Here is a 23,446-nt window from a genome sequence, read left to right on the forward strand (position 1 = left end):
TGTTCACTTTGGCAGTGAGACTGATGTGTCCCTTGATAAAATGCATGCAAATTATCACAAAAGGACAAATGTAGAAAGCTGGAGTTGTTTTCAGAGCTCTGAAGGGTTTCTTCAGCTGTCCAGACTGACAAACCCAAGTAGACCTAAAATCTTCCATGTTATATTTAAATGAATGTGTTAAGTCTTCATAGGGCTGGGACTTGAGCTGGCTGTAAAAAGAAAGCAACTGTCTCCTGTATTCATCATTTCCACTGTTATAGTGATTGGCACATATTTGAATCATAATCGTTTCCCTGTGCTGTCACACTGGCCTGTGCCCAGCTTAATGCGGCCAGTGAAACTGGATGTCCCTGTTCCCACCTATTCCTCTTCCTTAGACAGTTCCCCACCAAACATACAGACCTATAAATAATAAGATTGCTTTGTTTTGTTTGTACACATGTGAATTAAGCTATTTATGTGTTTAAAAAATAAACTTAGGGGAGGGAAAGCCACTTTGAGAAGCATTACATTTTTTATCTGGCATTACATTTTCACCTGGCATTCCATGAAAATTGGCAAGCAGTACGGAGCTAAGGAACCACAGCAGAAATCATTTTTACAAGTGTGTTGTTTCATTAGGTTCCTAAATCCTGCTGCCTCCAGAGTGAAAGCAAACATACGGATCACAAGGTATCTACACAGTATTGACAAACAAATACATGACAAAAGAATTCAACTTCTACCTTTTGAAATGAATATGCAGGAGAATACAAAGTACTTTTCCCTGAGCTTACAGGAGGCATCACTGGGAGGTGAAGATGCTTTTCTAAGTGAGAGGGAAAGTCTTTCTAAATACCTTCCTTTTTCCTCTTTCCACCCCAACCACCAATAGTACAGTTTGCCAGCTCAGAGAGGCTGGTATTTGGAGAAGGTATTGAATTCTGATTTGCTTATTTGTTTTTCTCAGTCTGATAGGTATTCTTAATTGCTTGGAAGTTTCTACCAGCTGAGGTGGCAGTTTATTTGAAAGAATTGTCAATATACGCAGCCAGATCCTGTTTAGGAAGCTGATGCCAAGGGCAGCAGTGGAAATGCAGTGAGAAGGGGAAAAACTTACAAGGGACAGAGTATGGGGGAACAACTTAGAAGTGTTGAATATTGAAGAGGGTGACATTTTTCAGGTTGCCTGTTTAGCAACCAAGTGTGCTGTTACTTTGGCTGCGCACAAGTGAAGGTTGCCTTAGAGCACACAGATCTCAGGGCAGCTTTCTGCAAGGATGGTGTTCCGTGTTAGTTGGGTTGAGTTAATCATCATGTCAGCAGATGATTTTTGGATCAGAAAGTTGCATTGTTTCTTGTTTGGTTTTGATATATAGTACAGCAGGGTTGGTGAGAAAGAAGCTATGACAGAAATACATCTGAACTGAAGGGCAGCAGAGGAAAGCTCTGCGGTCAAACACTCTTTGGAAATCATTTTAAAAGCACTAAAAAAAAACAACCAAAAACCTCTGCTCTTGGAGTTTTGCAATGTTGCTGAGGCTGATTTTGTGATTTGGAGCTTTTGATGTTTAAGCTTCTTTGCTATCATAAAAGCAGATTGCATGTGGAGTTACACCTCCACCCTTATTTTCACAAGAGCGTCATCTATTCTGTAGGCAGTGAAAAAGCCAACCACCAACACAAACTGAAGGAAAAAGAGGTCACAGTTGAATGTGGAGAGACACCAAGCACCACTTTCATGGTCATATGGAGAGTTTCTGCTGTCAGAGTTGTAAAAAGAAGCACCCACCCCACCCCCCTCCTTCCCACTTCACACTTTCTTGCACATTGGCAGCAGCCTGGGGACTTCCTAGCATGCTGCCAGCTGTCGGAGTATTTGTGTGCAGGGTGGGAGTACTGAAGGGCTTTGTGCCTGGGGATGCTGTGTTGGCTTTAAAGTTTCAACAACTGAATGTTACAGAAAGATCAATATAACTTTTAGCTTTTTTTTTTTAAGCCTAGTCTTTTTATTTGTAGTAATGCAAATTACTTTCTGCTGAATCTAACTCAAAAGAATTCTACAGTCCTTTCTGCTAGGTTATTTACCTTCAGGTGAGGATCAGCTGCATACTATCTAGAGAAACTTTTGCTTTATGAGTTGTAAATGGTGACAGTTCAGCTGACCGTACCTTTCTTGATTATAGGCAGGGTTGTTTCACAATCTACTCCAGGAACACCACCAAAGACAATAACTATCTCTGAGAGTGGAGTTATTGGATCATCTTTGAGTACAACAACACAACAGACACCGAATAAGATAGCTATCTCTCCACTCAAATCCCCTAACAAGGTAAGAACCCTATTCTGGCTGCAGCCTTCTTGTCTCTGCTGCAAAGGAAGCTCTGTGTTTGCATCTTTGCTGCAAGCTGTCTGTGATCTGCCACTCCAGAGTCTCCATTGTGAGTCACTGTGCTCTGCTCTGCATTAGTGGCCTAAGCTGGATTTTTCAGCTAGCTCCTTTAATGTGATTTCAATACGCATTACTGCATTAATTTCCCATTCCTGTCACTTTTTGCCATTCCCTAAGCATCCATTCTGAGAGCTGCTGTTCTCCTCTAGCCAAGAGCTGAAATAGTACTTTTTTTTTAATAACTTCTTAAAAATTCACCAGGCTCTTCAATAGGAGACCTCAGTTACTTTATAGGTTAATATTTACCTGCCATTGCCTGGTGTTCCATAGATAACTTAGTCTTCACTAATCTTTTCTGATATAGATGAGATTGGCAATGATTCTTGACAGAGTGGAACACTGGTATAGGCAAACAGTTGATAGAAAGATAACTCGTGCATCATCAGCTGTGTTGCAGATGAGCATTGCAGCGACACTTGTATCTTAGACCTGATAAAATTCCCTTGAGAAGAAGAATATTGCTGGAGAAAGGATGAGTCTTAGAGTGGGAACCAAGATATATATATATTATATATATATAACACATGCAAGCTAAGTACAGTGTATGAAAACCAATGTGAGAATTAAGATTTTCTTAGTTTGGATGTGCATTAGGTATGGAATGTTACACAAATGGAGTAGAGGACTTTTGTTTCAGAATTATTACTGAGCAAAGCAATGTAGGGAAGTTGTAAAAGAAATCTTATTCTAAAATTATCAGAAGAGTCGAGTGAAAAGGCTCCTAGTTAACTCCTCAGTATACTGTAGACAAATAATTCTAAGTATCTTAAAGTTTCAAAACCTGTGAATCTTCCTTAAAACTTAAAGCAGGAAATTTAAAAGAGTAGGTAGAAAACTGACTGTGGATGATGTCCTGGTTTTATCAGTGAAAGTGCAACAGAAAGGCTGTGAGTATGTAGAATAGAGTAGTCAAATGACATACCCTGCAGAAAACTGGACCTTATCAGAATCTGGAAACTTTGAAAATACTGATGAAGTTCTTTTATATTTGGTATGAACTAACAGCATAAAGTGAGATTATTTTTTTTTCATTTCCATCCTTATAATTCCCATTGATCATGTAGTCATCGTGATGCCAATTATAAAGCTGTTTTTCCAAAAGTCCATCCTGACAATGCTATGGCTTCAGTGTGCAGACTTTCCAACCAAAACCGGGGCAGTGCTGACTTTCTGCAGGGACCTTTCTGTGCTGGAAACTGGCAATGCCTTGAAGTTTCTAACCTGTGTATATGCTGTGATTGCACACTCAGGTTGCACAGTGTGAGTTGTGATTAGAGTACAACTCTTGTTCACAGGAAGAACTTGATGTACTGTGGGAGAACTGTACCTCTCATGATTAGAGGGTCTTGCATACTGCACAGAGATTTTAAAACTGCTTCTTTGTTTTGCCAAGCAGCTAACAGTGGTGTCAGTGGCCTCCCAGCCTCCCAACTCCCCCCAGAAGACGGTGGGCGTCCCACTGAATGTAGCGTTAGGACAGCAGATCCTCACAGTGCAGCAGTCAGCACCCTCCTCCCCTGGGAAGGCCATAGTCAACCACACAACCACGCAGGTACAGACTGACTTTTGTTTAATTTCTAGCATGTCTGCGTCTCATCTCATCACTTGTGGGAAGACTAGGGTGCTGATCTGTAAGCTGGCAGTGAGCAGTCCCAAGGCATTTTGCTGAAGTTGGCAGAGGAGCAGGTGGTCCTCCTATAGAGGTGCAGGCTGGCAATAGCTGATAGCCAAGGGTGTGCATGTAGAAAGCAAAGTGTCCAATCTGGAAAAGCCTCACTTGGAGCTAAGTCTTGTCTCTCTATATTAAATTTCCCATGTTGTCTTAAAGACACACTGTGATAGCAGGAAGAATTCTTGGAGTAATTGGTTCTTTTCCACCAATGAACAGTGCTTCTATGCCACCAATTAGGGCTGCTTTCTGGGTGTTTCTGAGGCTTGCAACAATGGAGTTCATATTTTGGTAAAGGTCTGCATAAGCAAAACTCTGTGCTCTGAGACCTGCAGAATTATAAATCAGTTATTTTATTACTAGAAAAATACCAAGGTTCTCCCTATGAATTTTTATAAGCTGACTTGCTTTAATGAAAGAAGAAAGAATTGAGCTTTTTCACAAACTAGTTTGTTTTTTTTTATCCCCCCCTTTATCATCTTAGGGGAATCTTTTCCCGTCTTAATGTCTGTGTTCCTGTTTCGATAAACACAAAGGACAGTATGCGAATGTAAGTAAGAAAGATGGGTATAGCAGGGAGTGGAAACAGTTGTATGCACTGCAAACGACCCAAAGCTCCAGCAGATGTTGATAGTCTTAGTATTGTTCGTGTTAATAGGAATGGTGATATGGGGACATAAACACCAGCATGGTTTGATATTTCAGAGTGAAACTGGCAAGATTGTTTTAAAAAGTTGTTAAAATATAAAATCACTCTTAAGTGAGCAACCAAAGTGACCAATCTGAGATTCCTGTGTAGTTATGCATATTGAGATGTGATCTAAAGCTATCTGAAACAGAAGGGTTTCTCCTGTCTTCATAGGGCCCAAGAACTTGCCCTTTGAAGGGCCGTCACTTAAATATTATTATTTTCCCAGTTGTTCTTGGATGACAATCAGCAATTTGTGTGCTAGATGGAACTTTGCCCAAGCTGGTCTCTCTGTAATAACACGCTGTGACTATGCTTGCAGACAGTGCTTATTTGCTGTTACTCTGTGTTGCTGAGATTTCAATACACTTAAATATATATGTATCTCCCACCCTCCCAGCCTGCCCAAAAAGCCTTCTCTAAAAGACTGGTCTTGTATTTCCAGTGAAGTATGTGTAAATTGAGATTTGATTCCTGTAGCTGCCGACAGCTATAGGAAAAGGTTCTGAAGGTTCTAAACATGTCATATCATTGTATCAATCAAATTTACCACAAAGATTTAACACAGCTGACAGTGATGTATTAATATCAATTGTAGTAAATACGGAGAATAAATAGTTGAACTCCAGAAGTAGCTGAGAACAAGGAAGAAGAAGAGGAACTAACCCACGTTTGAAGTCGCTGGAAAGGATGGTTAAAAGAGGCTGTTACCAATCTCATGCAGTCATCAATGTGTACAAATATAACGAACGTGATTGCCATCATTTTGTAGTTTGAGAGAAATTGGGAAGATGGGGTCTTGTGAATTCTAGAAGTACTGCTATCCCAGCTATGAGGCAGCGCAAGTCTGCCAAAAATCCAATTCTTTCTCCTCCTTGCTTTTATTATTCAGTAAATTATTTTGCTACACTTCATTGTTCTCGCCTCTTTCATTTTGCAGCCTAACTGCTTTCTCATCTCTTCAGCAATCAATATATGGACTCAGTTCCATTTCTACTTTGGCTGCACAATGATTTGTGTGTATTCATCACAATCTGTCCAGCAGGACATATCTGTACACACAGAGGTAAATCATAGTGCAGTCTAGCATGAACAGTTCTGCAAGACGTTCTCACTGTGGTGAGGTTTTTTCTATTAGTAGGTATGTTTTTGATTTGTTCCCTGCTTGATTTTTGAATACCAAATCCTCTTTAGCTGATGTCTGATTTGGCATACGTTGTATCTTGAAAAGCTAACTGATTTGCCATATTTAGGCAAATGTTACTTTACTCAGGAGTTTACTGCAAAGAATTGAAAATGGAGCTGAGCTTGCTTTGCTCCAAGCTTGGAGTGGCATTTAATCTGTTCCTCTTACTCCAGAAATCAAAATAGTCAGGGATAACTGATTTGGTTCTCATGGATGCTAATGAATTGAAGAGTTCCCCACTAACAAATTGAGGATTAAATATGCCAGTGTTCTTTCTCCCTTAGTAAGAGTAACCTTATGCTCTCTTGGTTGGTTTAATAGGCTGTGAAATCAGCAGTACAGGCCATTACTGTAGGAGGAGTGGGTACGTCTCAATTCAAGACAATTATTCCCTTGGCAACTGCTCCAAATGTTCAGCAGATTCAGGTACCTGGAAGCAAGTTCCATTATGTCAGACTTGTTACTGCCACAACAGCCAATAGCTCAACCCAGTCGGCCAGCCAGAATCCCAGTACGAATACGCAGCCTCTCCAGCAGGGTAAGTGCTGGTGCTAATGTGTTATCTAAAGCTTTTCTTCGTTTTTCTAGTTTGCATTTTGAGCATTAAAATGGTCAGGTAATAGAAATATTTCCAAACTACCAGACTACATCTCAGACATACCTGGTTTTGTGGTCAATTTTGAAAGGTTTCATTTCTTATTGTTAGCTCAGGTTTGTATGTGGAAAGGCCCCTCTGTGACAAGTTGATCTGTAGTTGGGCGTGAGCCCCTGGAGCTATTTAGGTTGCTTTTGCCTAGATTACACCAGTTTTGTGGATGACTTGTGGCAAGTCCCAGATTTTCATGTTAAAAATGTGAAGCCACAACAGCCCACATGTATCTTGGCAAAATGCTGCCGTGTTAAAATCCTTCAGTATAAAATGTGTTGGAAGTGCCAAATTTCTCTGCTGGTTTCTGTCCATGCTTTCTGAAGCTGCTATGGAATGAAGATGTCAAAACAAGCTGTGGTTTTGTAGTTTACTCTTGGCAGAATAAAATAGAGTCTAGAAGATCTCTGCATCTAAGCTGATTTTTAAACCATTGCTATGAAAAAAGCATGTACACTTTTGTAAATAACTGTTTACTTAGCATCTCACTCTTCTGTCTAAAAATCACCTATGAGTCTGGTCACTACTGTAAGTATACAGAGATTAAGTATCCTTACATTCTGTACGCGTGGAAGTCTTGGGGTCTCAGCTGTAGACTGAGCATATAATATGTGTTGATCTGATGTCTTGTTACCAGCAAAGCCAGTGGTGGTGAATGCAACCCCAGTGCGGATGTCTGTTCCCATAGTGCCAGCACAGACCGTGAAACAGGTAAGCTCAGAATAAATGCACATTACTGACTTGTTTCACTTGGAAAGAAAAGTCCAATTCCAGCACAGTCATGAAATGTTCTATTAATACATATGTATTCTGAAGGAATATTCTTCTTTCATGAAGTCTTACTTTGTTTCCAGGTGGTGCCCAAACCCCTCAACCCAACTTCCCAGATAGTTACAACAAGTCAACCCCAACAAAGACTAATTATGCCAGCCACTCCACTGCCACAAATACAGCCCAACCTCACTAACCTGCCCCCAGGCACTGTACTGGCACCAGCACCTGGCACGGGAAATGTTGGCTATGCAGTCCTTCCAGCTCAGTATGTTACACAGGTATGGTCTTAATCCAGAGATAAGTAACAAAACAGTGCTGTTATGGAACATACTGCCATCCTTTTGAAAGTTCTTGCTCCTCAGCGAAGGTGTAAGGATTAGTTGTAATCTTTCTCACAATCTAGTCAACACTGACAATTGAAAAGGAGAATAAATAAAACCTGCTGCTACTCAAGGCTGATTAGCCAATCTGTTCAAACAAGGTTTCTACCAGCCTGTGACATCACTGTTACCAGCCTTAATTTTTGGTTCCATTTTGGTTTTGTTAAAGCTATAGTTTGTCCTTAAAAAAAAAAAAAAAAGACTAGTACTTGTGTCCTTCCTATCCACTTCTCTTAAAGTGAATGATACCAACTTCTGCAAACTTCAAAATCTGTGTTTATAAACATCTTTCCAGATACCGTTCTGAAAATCTAATTAAAAGAGCATCTACAAATCCTATTGAGCATACTTCAGTCTGTTTCATGTTACCCTGTGTAATACTCGTAACCTTTGTGTTTTGTTAGCTACAGCAATCATCATATGTATCTATAGCAAGCAACACTGGCTTCACTGGGACATCCAGTATCCAGTCCCAAGCAAGGCTACCATTCAATGGGTGAGTGTGTTTTACAAAGAGGGTTGGGGGGGGGGGGGGGGGGGGAGGGGAGGAAGACAACAACAAAACCACTGCATATAGGCTGCAGAACTTGCTGCTGCAATCAATGCTGTTGGGTGGTGGTTTTTTTCTGAATTTTGTGTGGTTTCTAAAGAAATAAAGCATACTGTGTTGAGGTTACCACCTCTAAGAGATGCGTCTAGCTAACGGTCGAGCCATTCTCTTGATCAAAGCCTTTCCAGCCCCAAGCTCCTGTAGCAGAAAGTTGACATGAAGGTTCCCCTGGTGCTTGTTCTTCATCCTGCATCAGTTCCTGGGAGCTACAGGCTATTTCTTGATATTGCTAGAAAGAAGTGCCTAACAAAACAGGAGCATCTAGCTTAGTTCGCACACAAATCTAACTGAGCAGCAAAATGCAACTGAAACCCAAAAAGGATTCTAGCAGCAGGCTTAAGGTTCTTTTCAGTCTTGTGTTTTTCTTCTAAAGATAAAAATAACAGCTAACGTGGATTATTTTCTTTGTGCTGAGCCAACTGCCTTAGTTGTTGGTGTTTTTTGTATTATTGTTTGCTGGAAACTGTGTACACCAAGGTGCTTTTTGATGCTGCAACCAAAACTGCGATGCAAACTAATCCCTAATCCAGCTGCAGCTATTCAAGTGATTGGGTTTGATGTAATCTCCAGAAATGTGCAGAAATTGCTGGATAGAGATTTGAATGAATCTCATCAAAAGAGATTAATGACACAAAATCCTAGTTTTTAAGAGCAGTTAAAGCCTACATTTGATATAAAATTCATCTTTAAACCTAAGGCAATATTTGGCTTGCTTGCCCATTGTTTCTGGATGTACTCTATTTTTTGTGTTGTTCCAGCTTGTACAAAGGTGAAGATATGGTCCTGTTCTATGAACCTTTTTTGGACCTAGTCCCCTTATACATAGAGAAGTTCTAAGGAATCTTTCTCTACACATTGCAGTTAAGGTGTATCCTCTAGCTGTAAGCCTCATTGCTACTTCAGACACGCAGACAGATTTGCAGTGAATAACCAGCTCTTTCTGAATTGGAAAAGCACTATGTATAATGGTTGCTTACTGTCTGCCAAAACCCTAACAGAAAGGGAACGTGAAGGTTTTTCGGTGTTTGTATTATGAGCCACTTGCATTTAAAATAGGAAGAAACTGATCCAACTGTGTGTGTAAATAGATGCCTTTTTTTCCCCTATAGAATAATTCCTTCTGAATCTGCAAATCGCCCCCGGAAGCCTTGCAATTGTACAAAGTCTTTATGTTTGAAGTTGTAAGTACAGCTTGGGTTTTTTTAATCCTTGTTTTTGACACTGTATTTATCCCAAGAATCAAAATGTTTTTAAGTATGTAAGAAATGTTACACGTATCTTCTAACATAGTTATTGTTGACACTGATGGGGATGTTGCCATGTGTGTGCCACTGTGCAGCTTATGTGAGCTGTGTAGACCCTGCTATATCATAAACTTCCAACCTTGCACCCTTATGCATGATAGAGCCAATTCTGCTCAGCAGCTGGAGTTGCATTTTTGCTGTCAATGACGTTACATGAGACAGCATCATCAGTGGACATCTGCTGTCCTTTAGCAAATCCTATGAATAATGGTACACAAATGAAGTTCTACAGCAAAATTGGGCTGTTTGGTTTGTTGTTTTTTCTGTTTTGTTCTGTTTCAGGAGGGGGAAGTGGTGTTTGTTTTAAACACTCAAATAGACAAGTGATTCTTAATAAGTCTAAGGCTTGGTTGTCCTCTTAAGATTTTTTTTTACTGTTCCATTTAGTGTTTGTAACAAGTTGACATAAAATGTATTAAGTTTAGGAGTTGTTTTGTTGTTGTTGTTTTTAACCTAAGCAGAGTCAGTATACAGATTTCTCTACAATAGCAGGAAGAAACTTTAATCTGTGCTTCCATGAGTTAGACAAAGAAGAAAAAATCAGTGGTGTGCTTCTCAAAGGAAAATGATTCAGTGGTATCTGAACCTCCTTTAAGAAATATTTAATTTCTCATTTTGGGTTTGTTTCCATGTAACAGACCACCCACTGTGTTGGGGTGTCCCCTGTATTTCCTAGTCTCAAAACTGTCTGCTTCACAGGAGGCAGGATAAACAGGAAGAGGTTTAGCTGTTCTGTTGTTTACTCTTCAATTTGTTTTACAACATAGATGCCTGTTGCCTTCATGGTGCCAAACGTGTGGAAAGCCCCAGAGATCTAACGTATTTTAGTCTGGCTTCTGAATGCTCTGGAAACTCTGGGAGGATAATGAACACGAACTCTCAGCAGAATTAGGATATCAACTGAATAGGATCAGCAATTTCCATCAGCTGTTGTTGGTAGTGGTACTGGGAGGATAGAAGCCTGCCAGAGTTTTTGATGGCTCAAAACCATGCTTGAGCTGAGGATGAATGTGGTGTGCTTCCATGTATCAGGCCTGTGGGGTGTACCCAGTGGGGCCTTGGTTTTGGCAGAAGGTAACACAGCTACATAAGAGTCAAAGGAATGTGATAAGTCATTCTAGTCAGTATTTCACTGCTTCTTATTCACATCCTTGTCCCTTTAGAAAGTCCTCAATAACTATAGCTTTGTCCTCATTCAGATCCTTTCCATAAGTATGTGTGCTTCAGAGCCTATGAGGTGTACCACTTGCTGATCTTCTATCATTGCTTTTGCTAATTCTGACACTTCACAGCTGAAAAAGGCTTATAGACAAAATTAACACACAGGAAAACAAAAAGACTCACTGCTGTGTTAATGATGTGCATGTTAGTTTGCCTTTTACTTGGTACTCCAATCAGATGTTCTTTGTTTTGGCTGTATGGGAGCTCCTGGAGGCTGTTTTGAACTGACTGGGTCAGGTTATGCCTACAAGGTGGCTGCAGCAGAACAGCTCTTGGTGTAGGACAGTCATGCAAGTACTGCTGTGGAACGAAAACCCGCTAGCTTCTCCTGCTGCTATGAAGACTTGAGCTATGCCAGCATCAGCTTGAGACAGATACCCTTGAGCTGTACGCCCTTAGTTTGTGAAATAAACCTGCACTGGGAGATTTAGTCCTGGGAGTGAGGCTTGTACCACTGTTCATATGGAGCTTGGCACAAGATGACCTAGACCTTTATTGGTGGGGGAGTGTGTGTCACCAGACTAGAAATGTCTGGTGCTGCCATTGGTACTACACCAAGGTAATGGTTGTGCTTGCTAATGCTTTCTGTGTCTTCCATTTCAGGTACTGTGATTGCTTTGCAAATGGTGAATTCTGCAATAACTGCAACTGTACAAACTGTTATAACAACCTGGACCATGAAAATGATAGACAAAAAGCAATAAAGGTGAGAAGTCTTTTTTCTACTTTCAAGGCTGTTGAAGTGAAGAGCATGTTCCATTCGTATATAGAATTTAGCTTGTTTCTGAGTGGAATTGTGATGGGAAAACTGGCAATATAGCTTGCCTCCAAAGATAGCTGGGATGAAAGATGTAGCTTGTGCCTTCTGAAATCAGATGGGTGTTTAATACCCTAATCTCCTCCCACCTGTGCAAGGTGTAAGCTGTTGCACTGCACCTTGGATTTCTGCTCCCCATATGCAGTGACTGACCCTTTGGGTCTGCATTGACAGGCTTGCCTTGACAGAAACCCTGAAGCCTTCAAGCCCAAAATAGGGAAAGGAAAGGAAGGAGAATCAGATCGGCGACACAGCAAAGGGTGTAACTGTAAACGCTCGGGATGTCTCAAAAACTACTGTGAGTGTTATGAGGTAAGAAGCATTATGTCATCCTAAAGGCTTCAGCTTTTTCCATTCAGTGCTGTAACTTCACTGTTGGGCTTTGTCTCTTCCTCTTGCTGAAACTCTGCCACAATGGTTTCAGTTGATTTTTTTTCTTTCTTTCTTTCTGACAGTTTACATCTAGAAAGCTGTATGCATTGCAGAGTTGGTCCCTCCTGTCCTGAGCTTCAGTTTAAAACGTAGCAACTCTGAACTCAGGCTTGGATTTGTCCTTTACTGAAGAGTAGTATTCTCTAAAGAACTGCAAATCTTAAAGGAAGAAACATACACCACCATGTCCCTAGATGCTCTATCAGTTACTACAGCTTACACAGACACCCCAGGGTGGATCATGTCTGTGGAAGCCAAAGGCAAAAGTTTTATCAGTCTGCTGATGCAACACAGTTTGTAGATGTGGAGATGGTAGCAGACTGATCTCTTTAATAGTTTTAACTGCTCAATTCTACTGAAAACAGCAGATTGGGATAGAAGGACGTGAGTGGGAAACTGTTGATTTGCAGCAGATCCAAGCATGAATTCTTAGAAGGCATCTCAGTTCAATAAGAGAATTTGAAGAGAAGACAGGCTTTCTTCTAGTGGCTAATCAATAAGAGCCTAAAACAAGATGACCTTTCTCCTATGGTTAATCATAAAGAATGTCTAAGTTGTGATGGGTTTCTCATCTTTTCTTTGTTTCTTTCAGGCAAAAATCATGTGTTCTTCCATATGCAAATGTGTTGGCTGTAAAAATTTTGAAGAAAGCCCAGAGCGAAAGACATTGATGCACTTAGCAGATGCTGCAGAAGTTAGGGTCCAGCAGCAGACCGCTGCAAAGACAAAGTTATCTTCCCAGATCTCAGATCTCCTAACAAGGCCAACACCAGCACTCAGCAGCGGTGGAGGGAAGTAAGTTAACACAACCCTCAGTTTTGCTTGGTTCTAATGTATTTTTTCTGATGCGTGTGGCAGGTATGTTCCTGTCATCTTTTGAATGTTAATCTGCATAAGCTATAGGAACAGGAGTACTCAGATGACTGGAGTCTTATATCTTCTATGAAATCTAGTGTGTGCAAAGCTTGGCTGTATTCAATTGTGTAACTAAGCATTGTTTTCTCGTGGTGGTTGTATGCTGCTAGAAAAGAAGAAATGCACATCCCGTTACTGAGTGTGTACCTGGGCATTTCAAAATCTGTTTTGCAATGTACCTTGTTGGTGGCAAGAACAAAGCAAAAATTGCCTGCCTGTTCATTTGACTCAATCTGTGGCTTGTAGGCTGCCTGTTGGAGTGAGTGGATGTTTTGTTTTGTTTCAGGCTGCCCTTCACGTTTGTAACCAAGGAGGTAGCCGATGCAACCTGTGAATGCCTTCTGGCACAGGCAGAGCAAGCTGAGAAGATGGGCAAGTCAAAAGCAGCTGCGGAGCGCATGATCCTGGAGGAGTTTGGACGCTGTTTGATGAGAGTTATTAACTCTGCAGGGAAGTCCAAAAGTGACCCTTGTGCCATGAACTGCTGACGCGTGCACATGAGCCACAATGAAGCAAACTGAACAGAACACTTAAGGCACAGGGACACTTTGATTTGGAATAGAGGATTTAGTAACACTTGTCAATTTGGTGCTTGTTTTAATTGACTTGCAGAAGATTAAACAAGAAAATATTTTATAACAAGATTTAGAGCCTTTTAAGTCTTAGCTGAATTCTCTTCTACATAAAATGACTCCTAAAAGACATTTTTTCTTCCTGATGTACAGCTTTTAACTTGGGTTTCTTAAAAGAAAAAAAGAGTAGGTGTTTTCTTCCCTTTCCCCAAAAATAACTGCCTGAAGGGCATATATAAATTATTATAATATATTATTTACAGTACATAGAGTTGCGTTGCTTTGTGCAGGAAAACACGTGATAACAAGAAAGATACTTTGGCAACGGGCCTGCAGTGAGGAGTATCTGTGTATCGAAGTCACTTCTGAAAGGAAATGTGTAAAAATCAGCATCTAAATGGAAGGTAGTACCTACACTTGGGACCTGACACGGCATAATAATCCCTTAGTGAACAGGGCGGTATGAAATATGCAGGCGAGTATGCAGTGGTTGCTTGCAGGTTTTTTGTCAACAAGTGGTTGGGAACCTCACTAGAGTGGGCCCCAAGGAATTCTGAGGTAATAGAATAAATGGAGAACGTTTGATATGATCATGGATGAGGGCTCAATGTTTTTTTTGTTTGTTTGTTTTTAATGGAACTCAGAGGGTAAGATAGTGGTCTGCTCTTAAAAGTGAGGAAGAACAGCCATGCTACAGTGCTACTGTCTGCTTGTGCGGCAGGCAGATGCTGTTGCTTGGGTGAAGCTTGGTGTTCTAGAGCTCTGCAGCAGCTCGATCCTTCACTGCAGGTAGTGCTGTGCAGGCTGTTGTGTTTTCTAGGATTAAGCTGTTTCCATAGGAAGATGTTTGAGCCTGAGAAGCTGAGGGTCAGCGGAGACAGCAGTGTTACAGTTGTCTTAATGGGGACTCAGGACAATCTGAATCTGAACTGACCTGCAAATGCAGGTGGAGATATTGCATTCAGCCTGGTTGTGGGTCTTCGTGGTGCTACTTCTTGCAACTGTGGTGATTTACTTGGCTTTTAAAGGTTTTGTGTCTAGGTTTGTTGGGTTTTTTTTGAGGGCTGTTTAGAATGATGGAGAGCACAGTGATCAGAGGGGATGCTAGCATAGAATCAAGATTGCTGCTAAAACAGATGTATGGATCCTTTGGCTCAAGAAAAAGAAGGAAAGGGAGGAAAGTATACCAACAAAACACAACGGAGAGCTGTATGTAGAATGGGGCAGGGAAATTTTCCAGTATTTGTTGCAGGCAGTCTCAGATCACTTTTTTGATAGTGGAACGTATTTGCAAAATCAATCTCATAGGTTACTTACTATTGTGAATGTCAATAACCATGTTTAATCACAGGCATTTTTAATAACTCTTTCTGTTCCCTGAGCAATGTAGCTAGGTTTTTCCAAAAAGGATTTTGTATTCTTCATGTAAAACTGTAAACACAGAGATGCAGCAGAACTCTTTCTCCAGGTTTTCTAGCAGAGCTAAGCTGGGAAACCAGCAGCAGAGCCGAATGCCTACATGTGCATGTGATGGCAAAAAGATGGAAGGAGGCTTCTGCTCCCTGCCTTCACTCTGTGCTCCTGCATGCTGAGCTAACGCCCTTCCATGCTTCCCTGGTGCACCTCCTAGAATGGCTTGGGGGCACAAAGGATTGGAAGGTGGTCAGCAGCAATGGAAGGCCCATCAGGTGGCTGTTGGAGACCAGGTCTGGACTGCTGGTCACTACCAGAAAGGCTCTGTCTGGTAGTAACATCTCCCTGAGCGTGAACTGCAAGTATATTAGTGCAAATCTCTGAAAAGGGAATCCATCCATCTCCTCTGTAAGTAAATGTCTGTTTTGTTTTTGGTTTTTTTTTCAGTAATTAAGATTTGGGTTTATTAACAGTCAGTACAATAACTTCTTACGTGTACAAGGGCTGCTCTGAAAGTAATGCCTCCTATTTTATTACACTCGCCCACAACATCAGAGGCAGATGTTGGTGGCGTGGCAGGAGAGGTTAAACCTTCCTGCCAACATTCTGTGGGGGCAGTCTGACAGAAGGGTGTCTGACATGCAGGTACGTATGAGGCAAAGGTGTGTCACTGAATTCCTCCATGCAGAGAAAATGGCACCCATTGACATTCACCAACTCTGGCTGAATGTTGATGGAGACCAAGCAGTGGATGTGAGCACAGTGAGGCGGTGGTTGTGCATTTTAACAGTGGCAACAGTGGGTCACCTCTGGTGGTGCAGAGTTCTACGAGCGTGGCATACAGGCTGTCATTCATTGCTGGTGAAAATGTGTAGCTAACGGTGGGTGACTGAAAAAGAGCGTGTTGCAGCTGAGAATTTGCTCTATCAAATAGTGTTATTGTGCTCTTTGTTGTAGTTTACGTGGAAATAAATAAGAGGCATTACTTTCAGAGCGACCTACATAGGTAGTGCAGTTATTCAGTTTACTTCTAGTGACCTAATGTTGTATGTCCAGTAAGATTTGTATAAATGTAAATTAGTGTAAGTGAATAAAGTAATAACTACTTACATTATTTTTCAAACAGATTGCAATATGCCTTCTTTTGTTTAGACTTCAATCCATGTTAATTTGTATATATTATGTGTCTTTCTCTAAATTGCACCTTTTGTGATGTGTATTTATATACAGTGTGCAGAAACTTGTGAAATTTAGATTACAGTTGTAATTATGTATGATGGCATTGCTTGAGAATATTTTGCTTCTAAAGACTTTGAAGGTGCAATCAAAAGCTCTTAGTTTTTCAATTTTGTTTTGAGCAAGCTTTCTCCAGTATTAAGCTGGGATTCTTCCCTTCTCCCTGGTGTAATATGTACGGATTGGGTTTTGTACTTCCTTAGACATTTGCATCAAACTGCTGGACAAGATTGACAGTCAAGCTCATGCAGTTGTGTGAAAATGATTGGGAATGGGACAAAGGTTCATTTTGTAGTTCTGTTTACATCTGAAAGTAGAAAAACTAAATTTATATTTACTAGACCTATTCAAAGAATACACTTTTCTATATTGTAAAAATAAAAGTCAGATAAATCACAAAGAAAATAAACATTTATACTATTCTGTAAATGTTTAGTACTGCCTTGACTTTGCAATATATGATTGAATCCTAACAGAGGTAAACCATTGGTTATTAGTGCACTTTCACACCTTGCCGTGCGTGGCATGTAACAGTGCAGCAGTGTTCTGGCTCTTGGCACTGAGAGATGGTATCGGGCCACGGGAGCAGCCCTGGAGATGTGGCAGCAGCTCCAGTGAGTGTAGATTGCCAGCATCTGCAGGAGGAGTGAGAAGGAGAAAAAGGAGGATGAGCAGAGCACAGGGAAAGCAAACACAATTTCATGTGATGATACACTTGAAAATATATGTGATGGCAAGGATGCAGTAGAAGACTGGGAGAAGAAATTACGGTATCGAAGTGATTTGAGTGAGATTGTATGGACTCCAGAAATGCGGAGTGCTGACACAAGCGTGGGTGCTTCAGAGATGGAGAACATCTGCATAGGGAGATGTTGCTAAGAGAGACTATGAACAGGCACAGTTGGTCATGGGTACCACTGGAGGTCAGAGCCTCACGCACATCTTTGGTCTGCGAGCATCCCCTTGGGGAGGAGGCTCAGTCTGCATCAAACAAGACAGACTCGCTCTGATGTAAACAGGAAGTGGTAGCAGGCATCTATCCAGCCAAGAAAATGTGCAGCAAGGAAGTGCCTGCTCCCCTATGACTCATCTCATCTTGTGGCTGGAGGTTTAGGCGGTGCAAAAGTTCTAACTCGATTGCAGTAGCTTGCAGTTTAACCAGCCATGGGCATTCTGGCAGCATTTTTCCAGTTGATCCCAAAAAAATTCATGTATAGGAGGGGAGATGGCTTTCTGCAAAGTGTATTCTAGCTGGAATGGTTCCATGGCAGTTAGCGATGGCTTTTTGCACAGGTAATTGGACTGGATAGCCAGAGTGGTGTGGGAAATACTACTCTCCCTTCTCTGTGGATGCCACCTCTGTTCTGTGCAGCAAAAAGTGAGCAGTGCAATGGCAATTACACTAAATTCCTCTGGAGGGAAAACACAGCATACCGAGGCACCTTCCTCACCACAGTAATGAACTGATTGAAGAAGCCTGGCCTATTGCTTTGTTCAAGGGAAACGGTGTCTAAGGACGAGACAGACATGTCTTGCAGCTCAGGGCACAAGGCAAGATGGAACGCCAGCTCTGGGATGAAGGGCTGTGCTGCACAGTGACTGGGGGGATCTCATGGGGCCGTGTAGGGGACCTGAAACATTCCCCTTGCTGCAGCATGCATGTAAATAGATGTGTGGTGCTCTTGCACAAACGAAGTAGCACTGCCATTGTGTCCTGAATGACAACAGTGTTTGTTCCATGTCCACTACCTTGTTTGTGAGACGCATGGGTTTAGCTTTGCAGTTGCTGTAGTCCCCTCTTCACCAAGTTCGAGATTTAAGCAGCTTGCATGCCTGGCTCATCAGATCTACGTACAACTCAAGTCCCATTTTGTTTCCATATGATTTATTTCCATTTTTAAGCATTTTCCCTTTTAAGTCTCTTAGTTCCAGCTTATTTTTATCACAGATCTGCTAATAGTAAAAATCAAGTTAACAGCACACCACTCCCCTGCCCCCTGCAAATACAGATGCATCTTCCCTCCTAGCAAGAGCGCTCACAGCACTACACTAGCCAGCAGCAGGAGCAGACACCATGCTGTCCCTTGCCTCCACCCCATGCATTTTAAGCAACTGCTCCCTATCCCGCTTTGCCCTGAGTTGCATGAAATACAGGGCTGCTTCCCCGGGTTGCTAGATGGACTTCCTTGCTTTGCCTACTCAGACTGGAGTCAGGCCATTCACAGTGTCCCAACTCCTCACTCGTCAACATTAGTTTTGCCTGGCAAATCAGGAGAAGACACCACGTGGTTTGCTGGCGCCTACTGGGTGGATCTGGCCATAACAGGACAGCAATAAATATTCATGACCCTGCATGGGTTTGGCTTGACCAACAGCTACCCAGCTGTGAGAAGAACAAATGCTTTCCCTTCACTCTCTTCAATTTGTGCCTGCTACAGTGGTAACTGAAGTTCAGTTTTTGGGCTTGATTTGTTCTGATGTTTAAGTAACACTCTGCTATTCCCTTCACTAAAATTGTGTAGTGATTGTCAATGTGCAATTCCCCCTCCAATAAATGCTCAGAGAGGGTGGGGAAGAGGTGATTTTGTCCCAGAAGCTCATGGAAAATTTTCTGTTCTAGAGACAAATACCGTAGCTTGGAGTTCTTGTGGTCATCTCCTAATTGTCTGTGCCTGCTCAGGACTTGTTCAGAAATGTGTGATACATGGTGCACGCTTGCTGAGGGCAGGCTTAGTCCATGTAACTTCTTGATGTAGAGCACTGCTCCGCACCTCAGCCTGCTCCTATCTGACTCAAAGAGGGATGCAACACAAGCCTCACATCGCAAGTTGGAGGCTAATTGCTCAGCAACTAAGCCTGCGGCAAAGGTGATGCTCTGCTTGTGCAGCGATAGGTCTGTAAGTGCATTGCTCAGAGGAGAGTCACGCAAAAGAAGGCCAGCACAACAAGGGAGCCCTGCTGCCAGCATCCTCCCACGAGCTGGGCTATACTGAGAACGAATACTGCCAAGGGTGAGGTCTGTCCCGTGAGACAGGGACAGGTCCAAGCTGCTTATACTTGCTGTGCTGTGCAGAGTGTCTGGCGCCAGGCTGCAGCCAGCCAGCACTTTGCGGTAGGCAGCCTGAAACGTGGCACAGGTGGGGTTCCCACTGCCAGCACTGCAGGTTTGCCTGAGGGTCCCGAGAAACCGCTCCAGCGGGTTGAGGCTGAAGGCGGAGGTCAGGAGGCGGGGGGAAGCAGCACCCTCTTGAAGCACAGGGTTGCTGTAAAGCCATTTGAGGCTCTCAGCATTGAGCAAAAAACTCAGAAAGCCCAGTCTGCGTTTGCTCTTAATAATGTATCTCCCTGTAGAGTCTGTTAAGGTAACAAAGAAGCTCTTGGCCTCGTGGAAGAGGGGGCTGACTTTGTTGTAATTTCCAGCTAGCAAAGGTCCCTTCAGGCCGCTGCCATAGGGGCCTCTGCCATGAAATACATCGCACAGACGGCTCATTGTACGCAGGAACTTGACAGTACCACCACAGTTCTGGAACGAGGCCAGGCCCAGCTTCTGGAGGTGCTCCAGTGCATCAGCAACACCCTCACTGAACAACGGGGCAGCGAGGTTGACCTTTAGCTGGTAAGTCTCTTTACTCACTGGATGGCCCGATCTGGGCCCCAACAGCTTTTCCTCCTGTAACGTTGCCAGCTCCACCACATGCTGCCACTGCACAGTGTCACTGAGCCACTGTATCTTCTGGAAGTACTGCAGCGTGTTCCTAATCAAGTGAAGAGCGTGGCAAACATCAAAGAAGTATGCGATGCAGTGAGCGGAGCTGGGCGGGTGATGGAAAGCGCAGCGGATCCTTTGGGGGTTGATCCTGACCCCCAGAGCTCTTGCGGTCTCAGCCCCGCACGCGGTGGCACCCGATGTCACGGCCAGCACCGTGACACCAATGTTGTTCAGCTTACTGATGGCCTGACGAAGCAGCTGAGCCAGCAGGCAACCAGTCACGCCGCTCACAAAGAAGTAGCCGAGGGGAGCCCTCCAAGGGCTTGAGATACCGGCTGCCATGACAACTACCACTTCTGAGGCCAGCGGAGCTTCGTCAGCATCGAGGCTGCCTGCTCCCAAGTCAATAAAGCCGGTCAGACGCTGGGACTGCCGGTCCCACTCCTGGCACTTCTGCAGGGACATTTCCTGTACCATCAGGGCACAGTAGCAGTAGGCCTGTTCCCCTCTCTCCACCTTTTCTTGAAGCTGGAGGAACATATCATTGCTGAAGCCTGGAGCAGCGGCATCGTTAGACAGCCAGCTGGAAAAAAAAAAGAGTATGTGATTAGGGGATGTGCTTCTGAGGAAACTGAAGCAACAGCCAGCACAGTTCACCACTTCATAAAAACTGTCGGGCACGTAAAGAGCTGCAACGCAGACCCAGCCAGCACACAGCCAGCTGAAACACGTGTTTCTTTCTCACAGCCCAGTGATGGAAAGCCAAACCACATTTTCAGTGTGGAAATAACAAAGTGGGTTCGTGCCTCTAAAGTGGAGATTAGGACAAGAGAAAAAGAGAACTGAGCAGAATACAAAGGAGCGCTGCAGTGGCCCGGCAAAGCCAGGCTCCTCTCTGCAGCATGCACCTTCTCCAGAAGGTTTTTCTGCAAACCTTAATCTGGTTGAGAAGATCTTGGAGCTCAATCCTACTCTGCTCAGTCCATCGTGTCCCCTGCCCCCCCTTAGGGCAGGGTCTGTGGAGATGCCAGGGACTTTCTTCAACTTTAACGTTGTGCACTGTTACTTCACTCCTTGCTAATGCCTCTGGCAGCACTACAGGTTATGAATTCTCAGCCCACGCGCTTACAAAGAGTTATGCAACTCAGTTCTATGTTTTGGAAATGTCTCCCATAAATTAGAATCAGACACTTCCAAATACTCAGCTACTTCCCTCAATCCTCACGTGGCAAGGTAAGAAAACAAGCCTCCAGCCTGTCTGCTTGGTGCACTCCTTCCCTACCTCAAGTTCTCTTCATGTCTCTTCCCTCTTCCAAAAACTAATCCCCATTTTTTTTTATGTTAAAGGTTTTTGCTTTCTGTGCACACAGCCCTGTCCAACTCTGGGCTGTTGGAGCAGTACAGCAGGTGCTCGCTTAGCTCTTGCTTCTATTTAAGGGTCATTACTCACAGTTCTCTTCCTGCCTATAAGTGGCAAATCCCTCCCTTCTCTCGTGTCTACGCTCTGAATTCTAAGAACAGGGACTGAACAGTATTTCTGTGCCCGTGTGCCAAAGTGGGGTCAGAGAACCTCAGCCTTTTTGCGGTCTTTCGTTTCTGCTACACCACGTACGTCCCCCACAGCACCCGAGGTCCTTAAATTAAGCCTCTGTCACATCAGTACAGGGGGGAGAGTGCTTTGGAGCTCAGCACGTTCCCTGGAATTGCTCACGCAGGGGTTGTGCCGCACACACAACCCCGCACACAGAAGGGCCGGGGGCACACTTGCTTGCTCAGGCTGGCGGGATGCGGCAGGGGGAAGACCTTCCTCAGCTGCTCGTAGGCGGCGTGGTGGCGGAGGTGCAGCAGGCAGACGAACTGTCTCATGGCAGGGCAGTACTCAGCGGGCCGCCTCCAGTGCCGGGCGCCACGGGGCAGATCTGCTCACAAACACAACACCGAGAGAGCGGGCAGCAAGGAGCCGGGGGGGGTGGGGGCGCAGCGGGGAGCAGGGCCGGGCCCTACCTGGAAACAGCGCCCGCAGCACCCGCAGCACGGCCCGCGGCAACCCGCGGCGCGCCGCCAGCTCCCGGACGGGCCCGCAGAGGCGGCGGGGGCCGGCGGCGGGTGAGGCCGGCCCTGCCCCGCTGCGGCTGTACGTGTGGTCCTGGCTCCGCAGCGCGCTCCGCAGCGGCACTTTCCGCGGGTGGCCGCGGGGCGCCTCCTAGGGCGGAACGGCTGCCGTTAGCGACGGCTGGCGGTCGTTAGCGGCGGTCGGGAGCCGTTACGACCCCTCTCCCTCACGCACCGCCAGGGGGAAGCGGGAGGGCACGGCCCCCCGCCGCAGCTTGCGCCGCAGCCCGTAGCGCTCGAAGTCGGCCTCGGCGAAGTGCCGCGAGCAGAGGATGGCCCCGGGCCCGGGGCTCCAGGCCCGCCGGCTTCGCGGGTCCAGCCGGTTGACGGCGCGGATCCACTCTCGGCGCTGAGCGGCGTCCACCGGGAACCTGCGGGCGGAGAGGGGTCGGCTGGGCGGGAAGCGCCGGGGGCTGCGACCCGCCGCCCGCACTCACTGGTGGAAGGAGATGCCGCGCTCCCGGCTCCGCCCGTTGTCGCGAGCGCTGCAGCCCAGCGCCGAGCAGCTCCGCGTCATGGCGGCCTCACCGCACGCCGTCGCCCCGCGCTCATTGGCCGTCTCTTCCCGCCCGCCCTCGCGTTCTTCATCGCTATTGGCTCTCTGACTTCTCCCCCGGAAGTGGAATTGGAGCGGCTGCGCCGTACTTCCGCCTCGGTGTGACGTATCCACGGTAGGAAGACGCCTAGGAGACCAATCAGCGGCGCCTGTGTGGAAGGAAGTAACCAATGGTAGGCGGCGATCCTCACGACCAATAGCAGCGCCGCTCCCGACTCTTTAATACGGCGGGGCGAAGAGCAGGAGTTCTTCTTCCCGCCGCGCGGCGGTGAGTGGTGGTTGTTGCTGTGCGGCTGAGCGATGCTTGGCGGCAGGGCCGTGATCGACGGGCACTCGGCCCTGCGGCACCGTAGGGCCGAAGCATCGCCTTCTTTCAGCATGGTGCTCGCTTGCTGAACAGCGTGGGGGACGCAGCCGACGGCCCGGCTCGCGGTGAGAGGTCAGCTGCGCCCCCTCAGGGTATAAAGTAAGAAAATAAGCGTCAGAAAGGGTCACCCGTGGGCTCGGTGCGAGGCGGGGGCCCCGTCCGATGATGAACCTCAATGCTGTTCACATCCTGACACGCCGTGACGAGCGCTGTCGAGCTGAGGACGGCCGGCCCCGCTCCCCTCGCACGGCGGTTCCGGGCCCGTCTCCGGCCCGCCTAACTTCTGTCTCTTCCCTCTTTCTAGGCCCCGGCCCGGAGCAGAGCCCGAAGAGGGCCCGCACTCCCTCTAACTCCCACGTTGGGAGAGGCGAAGCCCCGCCCGCTGCCGCCCGGAAGGTGCCGGGAGCG

The 23,446-nt window shown here is 45.0% G+C and overlaps 3 protein-coding genes across 32 annotated transcripts in view; 2 read left to right on the plus strand and 1 right to left on the minus strand.

Annotated features, from left to right (window-relative positions):
* Positions 1–16,723, plus strand: part of LIN54 (lin-54 DREAM MuvB core complex component) — a 38,518-nt gene extending 21,795 nt beyond the window's left edge. For 3 of the 5 annotated variants that reach the window (XM_004941117.5, XM_046941225.1, XM_046941226.1), the window contains exons 4-14: positions 2,166–2,311; positions 3,825–3,983; positions 6,296–6,512; positions 7,258–7,331; positions 7,475–7,672; positions 8,179–8,270; positions 9,494–9,565; positions 11,513–11,615; positions 11,901–12,038; positions 12,751–12,953; positions 13,360–16,723. In XM_004941117.5, the coding sequence (XP_004941174.2) occupies positions 2,166–2,311; positions 3,825–3,983; positions 6,296–6,512; positions 7,258–7,331; positions 7,475–7,672; positions 8,179–8,270; positions 9,494–9,565; positions 11,513–11,615; positions 11,901–12,038; positions 12,751–12,953; positions 13,360–13,561 (1,604 nt within the window). In that variant the 3' untranslated portion in view covers positions 13,562–16,723. The remainder of the gene's footprint in view (positions 1–2,165; positions 2,312–3,824; positions 3,984–6,295; positions 6,513–7,257; positions 7,332–7,474; positions 7,673–8,178; positions 8,271–9,493; positions 9,566–11,512; positions 11,616–11,900; positions 12,039–12,750; positions 12,954–13,359) is intronic. The other 2 variants (XM_003641173.6, XM_420554.8) reach the window with 2 other exon arrangements.
* A 1,439-nt stretch (positions 16,724–18,162) lies between these two features.
* Positions 18,163–23,407, minus strand: THAP6 (THAP domain containing 6). 2 transcript variants are annotated; one of them, XM_420555.8, is made up of 6 exons: positions 23,167–23,407; positions 22,553–22,820; positions 22,291–22,486; positions 22,008–22,206; positions 21,772–21,922; positions 18,163–20,586 (listed from the first exon to the last, which is right to left on the minus strand). In XM_420555.8, the coding sequence occupies exons 2-6, from the start codon at positions 22,630–22,632 to the stop codon at positions 18,636–18,638; spliced, it is 2,577 nt and encodes an 858-aa protein (XP_420555.5). In that variant the 5' UTR covers positions 22,633–22,820; positions 23,167–23,407; the 3' UTR covers positions 18,163–18,635. The 2 variants fall into 2 exon arrangements, with proteins under 2 accessions (XP_420555.5, XP_046797180.1); XM_046941224.1 differs by having other exon boundaries at positions 22,553–23,407.
* SEC31A (SEC31 homolog A, COPII coat complex component) overlaps positions 22,885–23,446 on the plus strand; it is a 33,669-nt gene continuing 33,107 nt past the window's right edge. For 11 of the 25 annotated variants that reach the window (NM_001397048.1, NM_001397075.1, NM_001397052.1 and 8 more), the window contains exon 1: positions 22,920–23,110. The gene's annotated coding sequence lies outside the window, so the exon portion shown is untranslated. Of the gene's footprint in view, positions 23,138–23,446 lie in introns of all 25 variants that reach the window. The other 14 variants (NM_001397049.1, NM_001397074.1, NM_001397053.1 and 11 more) reach the window with 4 other exon arrangements.

Source organism: Gallus gallus, chromosome 4 (genome assembly GCF_016699485.2).
Source record: "Gallus gallus isolate bGalGal1 chromosome 4, bGalGal1.mat.broiler.GRCg7b, whole genome shotgun sequence".
Lineage (NCBI taxonomy): Eukaryota > Metazoa > Chordata > Aves > Galliformes > Phasianidae > Gallus > Gallus gallus.